General features: G+C 39.7%; 1 protein-coding gene across 1 annotated transcript; it reads left to right on the plus strand.

The window, feature by feature from the left end:
- Positions 1–239: 239 nt before the first annotated feature.
- Positions 240–3149, plus strand: LOC106569664 (calcium/calmodulin-dependent protein kinase II inhibitor 2). Its single transcript, XM_014141223.3, has 2 exons — positions 240–717; positions 1366–3149. Exons 1-2 carry the CDS (start codon positions 552–554, stop codon positions 1434–1436), a joined length of 237 nt encoding a protein of 78 aa, XP_013996698.1. The 5' UTR covers positions 240–551; the 3' UTR covers positions 1437–3149.
- Positions 3150–8475: the final 5326 nt, after the last annotated feature.

An 8475-nucleotide genomic window follows, 5' to 3' on the forward strand; every position in this document is an offset into this window, starting at 1 on the left:
TTCACTATTAAAAATATTATGCACCAAATAAAATGTTTATTTCCCCGTTGTTCCAGTAGCGTATCTCTGTGAACATGACTTTCTGCTCCCTTCAATGCACATTGTTATATATCTCGCCTGTTGATGTCACCCTTACTCTCTAGCATTCAGAGTCCCCCAGCACACACACACACACACACACACACACCCGGATGGATGACTTCACCGTTCCGCCTGGGTTTCCTTTATGATCCCGGGATCTCCCACTTTCTTCATCAGACTTCATCCAGCAACACAGGCGTACAGACCGCTCTTTCTCTGCTCTCCTCTCGAACAGCGACACAACAGCCTGCAAACACCCCGCCTCAACCCGGACTCTGCACCTTCAAACTTCACAGGCTGGCTAAGCACGAAGAAGTCAGTTAGTGATTTTCCAAACGGATTTTCACTGGAGAGCTCGACAAGTGCAATTACCAAGCCAAGGATTTCTGGGCTAAGTCGACTATAGCCGCTGACTTTAAATCGTTTTGTTTTTTTTGCGCTGTTGATCCGTCCGTCTCAGCTGTGCAATAATGTCCGAGGTACTGCCGTACAGCGAGGGGAAAATGAGCGGCTATGGAGACAGCGAGGCCAGTCAGGTGTCCTTTAGCTGCGGACTACAGGACACCAATTCGTTCTTCGGTGCGTCGCAAGCGAAAAGACCCCCAAAGCTGGGACAGATCGGCAGAGCCAAGAGAGGTAAGAGCTGGTTATTGGAATGGATTGTTGAATAGAGGTTTTGTTTGGCTTGGCCACCCAGGCATGTTTGGGTGATCTTTAACTCTAACCTAGCCTACTTGTTATACAACACCGACATGCAACAGATATGCATTTGACCTCTAAATTATGAGGCAAACGTTTATTTGTTGATATAACAAAGGACAGTAGCTGACCACAAAGCGCCCCGTTGATAGTGACGAATGAGAATAATAGACTATCAATGTGATATCAAAATGTACTAGGCTAAATGTCTACATTAGTTACGCTCTCTGTCATTTTAAAGGGCACGTTTCCCTATAGCATGTAGTGGAAATTGCAAGCGCTGACAGCGCCTAGTGCGCGCGCTTGGCTTTGCGCCATTATGGACAAAGCATTGTTTCAAGCACCAAAGTCAGGGGTTTGGCACAACGACATTTCCCTTTGTGTTGCACCAGTGCCCAAAACCTTTGCAATTAGCCTACTCGATTTATTGGCTGTAAAACATATTTATGAAACAGTTAGGCCATTAGCCTATGACATGACAAGAGATGAGTCCCTGATAAAATAAAGGTTAAACATATGTAATACATAAATCAAATAAAACATAATAAAATCAAATATTAACATGATTGCATCTCCCCTCCGCAGTGGTCATCGAAGACGACAGAATAGACGACGTTCTAAAGGGGATGGCAGACAAGTCGTCACCAGGCGTTTAAAGATGAACAATGCCTTGCAGACTTTTTATTTTGATCACCGATTTGAAGCACTTGTCGGCTGTGCATGTTCGAGGATTGTAGGAGAAACGATGGCACGAAGCGAAGACAAGGGGAAGGAAAGGGATGGAAAGATGTGAAGATTGGACGAGAAAGCAGAGGAAGAGTTTGAGGAAGAGTCCGGAAAAGACCGAGATTTATCATGTGGTTGCTGACAATTTGATGAAACCCGATTTTAACTTCTGCTGCGCAGCGTGATGTTGAGATGGCGGATCCTGGCTCCGTGTCTCAACCTCAGCTGACTTCTCTGATGGATGAACTTGCCATAACTTCACGACCATCTTCCAAAAGCGCCGTAAGCAACAAAAAACTAGAACTGGTGGCAGAATTTCATTTAAAGCTCTGTTTCTATAGTTGTACCCAGTAGACTGCCTATGCTCGAAGACCATATTACCCTTGCAGGCTTTGCATTGTTGATAACAATCGGCGACATTGCATTCAAGGGAGCTGTACTTTTCAGCATTGGTCGAACGTAGAATGCATTCCTATCCAATTGCTGCTAAAGCTTTTTAATACAGACCAACCAAACACTGAAGTCCAGTAACTAGAATAAATCCATTGTGTGTAAAAAAATATATATATATACCGAGGATGGTGCAATGTTAATATTTTATTTCGTAGGCCTATATTCACTTTGGCTTCACCTGTAAAGAATAAGCTAGTAGGCCTAATGCATAGTCCCCAGGTTCAATTGAATGAAATTGATACATGGGCTTACATTACCCCCCACGGTTAAAGATGCAGGTCGGCGCCTTCATGTAACCTTAGCCTACCGACACCTGCACATAGGCTATCTGTTTCACTTTTACAGACTAGAAATATCGAAGGAGGCCAGAAGAGATGGGCAAATTATACATGTTTGAAACAATAATCATGAAATTAATGGGAAAATATATATTTTTTAATGTATTTATTTTGATGTTGCAATTATTCGTGTTTTTCGTGTTCTATAATTAAAAGTCGAATATTTTATCTATCTATTTGCATGATCTTTCCCTCCGGTGCCACCACAGGTGCCAACCACTCTTACCCTGGCACGCTTACATTCATATTTCAAAAGTCATATTTGTATTTTTATATCTAAATAATTGTTATTTAAAAATTATAAGCTAGTCTATCTTCTTACAGTTCATCAACACAAATGTTTGTATTATAGAGAGGATATGCAGATTGAGACTAGCCTATATAACTGAGACTCTAAGAGATTTGGGTGTTGACTTTTCTCATTCTATATCAAAGGGACTGAGGTTTTTTTAAAGACTAACTGAATGTGTTTGGGGTTTTGTACACATCAATGTTAAACTATTATTGAGAAATCGTATACTGTGACTTAAGCTTCGTTGATGCATTTGTTAGAAAATTGCGATTTTAGAGTATATTGCACTGTTTACGACTATCCTCAAATAACACGTTATTTGACCGATTTTGGACATTACAGTTATGTTTTTTATTTCGTTTATCTTGTACCATTCTTTGGAGGAAACTGAATATGGTTTGTTGTGCATGAAACCTTAATACTTTCAATAATGAAACATCGTTTTATGAAGCAAAAAAGCAACAAAAGTGTCATGACATTCTAAGAATGAGTCATTGTATATTACGATGCCATTTTCACTGTATTTGGTGAACTAATAAATGGTGAAAGAACATGTACAATGTGGTCCTATGGTATTAATTTCCAAAGATCCATCCATTATCACAGAGTACAAACATTAACACATGACAGTTAACACGTTGTTCATGACAGTTGGTCTGGCTGTGGATTACATCCACAGCATTGTTGGACATTACAAAGATGTTGAACCACATCCTCATAGTCACATTAAACAAACTGAGCCCTACAACTGTGGCCTACTCCCACTGGTTGAAGAGGGTACAGAGGGGAGAAAAGAAGGCCAATGGTTTACGGTGGTTCTCCAAGCTGTGACCCACATGATAAACAAATCAGTATTTCTAACCAGGGCCTACGGGCTTTAACAGACACCAGCAGCACGTCCTCCCAACCCACCATTTCAGAAACACTAATCAAGCACATAGAGAATAGGCTAATTATTGCCTACAAGTCCTGATGTAGGCCGTCGTCTTCACTCATAGCTCATAGTCTTTGATGACTATGCGAGGTAGGCCTATCGGAGGCCATCCATCTAACCCAACTATAGGCTGCGTATACCTGATGACCACATGGTTCTGGTCAGATGTGGTGGGGAACACAGCGCAATTAGAGATGTTCCTACAATAGTATGCCAGGGAATCTATTGGAACAAGGACCCTCAAGAATACAACACCTATCTTTTATCTATGGACGTCCCTATCTTAACCTGAGATACAAGGTGTGTGAATGTAAACACGGGTCTAGGCCAAACACGGGTCTAGGCCCCACGCCATACACACTAACATAGTGCCCCACACACAGTGGGACTCATGGCTAGAAGGATCCAGATTTTGTCAAATTAACGTCAGATTTGACTTTTCGTGGGCAGGTTAGGAGAACTTACGCGGCAGGTTAGGAGAATTAACATAGCAGGTTAGGAGAATTAGGTTAAGGTTAGGAAAAGGGTCAAGGTTAAGGATAGCTAAAATGCAAAAAAAATAAAAGACATTCATTTGACAAAAGCTGGATCCTTACTAGCCATGACCCACAGGTGGCCCAGAGGAAATACTTCCTTCTTCCCTTCCTTGAAGTCATCATCTCGGATAGGTGAAAGCAAGGATTCCACAACATAGCTGATACCTACCCAGTCATGTCAGCTCTGCCTAACAGTAACCTAATGGAGGGGCCATGTAAGGTGTAAAACCAAACAGTTTACCAGTAGTATCACTCTGTAAAGCTACAGAAAATAACAACACCAATGACAACCAAAGCCTCTCCACTCCCAGCACCCACACTATAGTGGCTATTGACTTTCCTGTTGCTGTCTCCACTGGACCGAATGGGTAAACATTACCATCTACTTTTGTTGAGCTGCGGGAAGTGTGTGTGTGTGCGTGCGTGCGTGCGTGCATGTGTGTGTGTGTGTGTGTGTGTGTTTATAGGCTGATAAACTGTCACCTATGAAATTGAGTATTAAGTTGGATGGGCCATGATCACCAATCACCACTGACCAATTTGTTGCACTTTGTGAGTGAAAATGTGCGTGTTTGAACTCTGTCACATTATTTCTACTGAACCTGTTGGCATGCATGGGAAAACCACAACATCAACCATTGTATGTGTGCGTATGTAAGAGAGAAAGTGTGTGTTTGTGTTTTGTAGGCTGTCACATTATCATCATTGATGTTGAGTACCAAGACAGATAGGCATGCATTACCATCCACTTGTTGCTCTTAATACAAACATACAAACACACACACATACAAAAATACATACATACAAACATGCATACAGACATACAAACATATATACATACAAACATACTTACAAACATACAAACATACATACATGCACAAATACATACAAACATACATACAAACATACATAGAAACATACATGCATACATACAAACATACATACAAACATACAAACATGAATACATACACATATACACACAAACATACACAAATATATACATACAAACATACATACATACATACATACATACATACATACATACATACTCACATACATACATACACACAAACATACAAACATATATACAGATAAACATACAAACATACACACAAACATACAAACATATATACAGATATACATACATACATACATACATACATACATACATACATACATACATACTCACATACATACATACACACAAACATACAAACACATATACAGATATACATACATACATACATACATACATACATACATACATACATACATACATACGCACATACATACATACATAATATATGTATATACGTACATACATACATAAATACAAACATACACACATACAAACATACATACAAACATACATACATACATACATGCATGCATGCATGCATGCATACATACAAACATACAAACATACATAGAAACATACACGCATACATACATACAAACATACAAACATGAATACATACACATATACACACAAACATACACAAATATATACATACATACATACATACATACATACATACATACATACTCACATACATACATACACACATACATACATACATACATACATACATACATACATAATATATATATACGTACATACATACATACATACATACATACATACATACATACATACATACATACATACACACAAACATACAAACATATATACAGATATGCATACATACATACATACATACATACATACATACATACATACATACATACATACATACATACATACATACATACATACATACATACGCACATACATACATACATAATATATATATATACGTACATACATACATAAATACAAACATACACACATACAAACATACATACAGACATATAAACATGCATACATACACACATACACACAAACATACAAACATATATACATACAAACATAGATACATACATACATCCACACATACATGCATACATACAAACATACATACATACATACATACATACATACATATACATACATACAAACATATATACATATAAACATACATACAAAATATACACACATACAAACATACATACAAACATACATACATACATCCACACATACATGCATACATACAAACATACACACATACAAACATACATACAAACAAACATACATACATACATACAGACATACAAACATGCATACATACACACATACAAACATACATACAAACATGCATACATACACACATACACACAAACATACAAACATATACAGTGAGGGGAAAAAGTATTTGATCCCCTGCTGATTTTGTATGTTTGCCCAATGACAAAGAAATGATCAGTCTATAATTTTAATGGTAGGTTTATTTGAACAGTGAGAGACAGAATAACAACAAAAAAATCCAGAAAAACGCATGTCAAAAATGTTATAAATTGATTTACATTTTAATGAGGGAAATAAGTATTTGACCCCCTCTCAATCAGAAAGATTTCTGGCTCCCAGGTGTCTTTTATACAGGTAACGAGCTGAGATTAGGAGCACACTCGTAAAGGGAGTGCTCCTAACAGCAGCTTGTTACCTGTAAAAAAGACACCTGTCCACAGAAGCAATCAATCAATCAGATTCCAAACTCTCCACCATGGCCAAGACCAAAGAGCTCTCCAAGGATGTCAGGGACAAGATTGTAGACCTACACAAGGCTGGAAAGGGCTACAAGACCATCGCCAAGCAGCTTGGTGAGAAGGTGACAACAGTTGGTGCGATTATTCGCAAATGGAAGAAACACAAAAGAACTGTCAATCTCCCTTCGGCCTGGGGCTCCATGCAAGATCTCACCTCGTGGAGTTGCAATGATCATGAGAATCAGCACAGAACTACACAGGAGGATCTTGTCAATGATCTCAAGGCAGCTGGGACCATAGTCAGAAAACAATTGGTAACACACTACGCCGTGAAGTACTGAAATCCTGCAGCGCCCGCAAGGTCATACAAACATACATACAGACATACAAACATACAAACATACATACATACATACATACATACATACATACATACATACATACATACATGCATGCATACATGCATGCATACATGCATATATACAAACACAAGGCTTTCGACTCTGTCAATCACCGTATTCTTATTGGCAGACTCAACAGCCTTGGTTTCTCTAACGACTGCCTCGCCTGGTTCACCAACTACTTCTTAGATAGAGTTCAGTGTGTCAAATTGGAGGGCCTGTTGTCCGGACCTCTGGCAGTCTCTATGGGGGTGCCACAGGGTTCAATTCTCGGGGCGACTCTTTTCCCTGTATACATCAATGATGTTGCTCTTGCTGCGGGTGATTCTCTGATCCACCTCTACACAGACGACACCATTCTGTATACATCTGGCCCTTCTTTGGACACTGTGTTAATAAACCTCCAAACGAGCTTCTACGCCATACAACACTCCTTCCGTGGCCTCCAACTGCTCTTAAATGCTAGTAAAGCGAAATGCATGCTCTTCAACCGATCGCTGCCCGACTAGCATCACTACTCTGGATGGTTCTGAAATAGAATATGTGGACAACTATAAATACCTAGGTGTCTGGTTAGACTGTAAACTCTCCTTCCAGACTCACATTAAGCATCTCCAATCCAAAGTTAAATCTAGAATCGGCTTCCTATTGCGCAACAAAGCCTCCCTCACTAATGCTGCCAAACATACCCTCGTAAAACTGACCATCCTACCGATCTTCGACTTCGGCGATGCCATTTTCAAAATAGCCTCCAACACTCTACTCAACAAATTGGATGCACTCTATCACAGTGCCATCCGTTTTGTCACCAAAGCCCCATATACTACCCACCACTGCGACCTGTATGTTCTCGTTGGCTGGTCCTTGCTACATATTCATTGTCAAACCCACTGGCTCCAGGTCATATATAAGTCTTGCTAGGTAAAGCTCCGCCTTATCTCAGCTCACTGGTCACCATAGCAGCACCCACTCGTAGCACGCGCTCCAGAGGGTATATCTCACTGGTCATCCCCAAAGCCAACACCTCCTTTGGCCGCCTTTCCTTCCAGTTCTCTGCTGCTAATGACTGGAACGAATTGCAAAAATCACTGAAGTTGGAGACTTATATCTCCCTCACTAACTTTAAGCATCAGCTGTCAGAGCAGCTTACCGATCGCTGCAACTGTACACAGTCCATCTGTAAATAGCCCATCCAACCAACTACCTACCTCATCCCCATATTTGTTTTTGTTTTTCTGCTCTTTTGCACACCAGTATTTCTACTTGCACATCCTCATCTGCACATATATCACTCCAGTCTAAATTTCTAAATTGTAATTACTTCACCACTATTGGCCTATTTATTGCCTTACCTCTACTACATTTGCACACACTGAATACAGTTTCTATTGTGTTATTGACTGTACGTTTG

This window comes from Salmo salar, chromosome 14 (genome assembly GCF_965601325.2).
Source record: "Salmo salar chromosome 14, fSalSal1, whole genome shotgun sequence".
Lineage (NCBI taxonomy): Eukaryota > Metazoa > Chordata > Actinopteri > Salmoniformes > Salmonidae > Salmo > Salmo salar.

What these genes read in the sequence shown, in the direction of transcription:
- LOC106569664 (XM_014141223.3), top strand. Translation starts at nt 552, where the DNA reads ATGTCCGAGGTACTGCCGTACAGCGAGGGGAAAATGAGCGGCTATGGA. An exon ending in GATCGGCAGAGCCAAGAGAG is followed by an intron (nt 718 to 1,365) that starts GTAAGAGCTGGT and finishes TCCCCTCCGCAG; the next exon opens with TGGTCATCGAAGACGACAGA.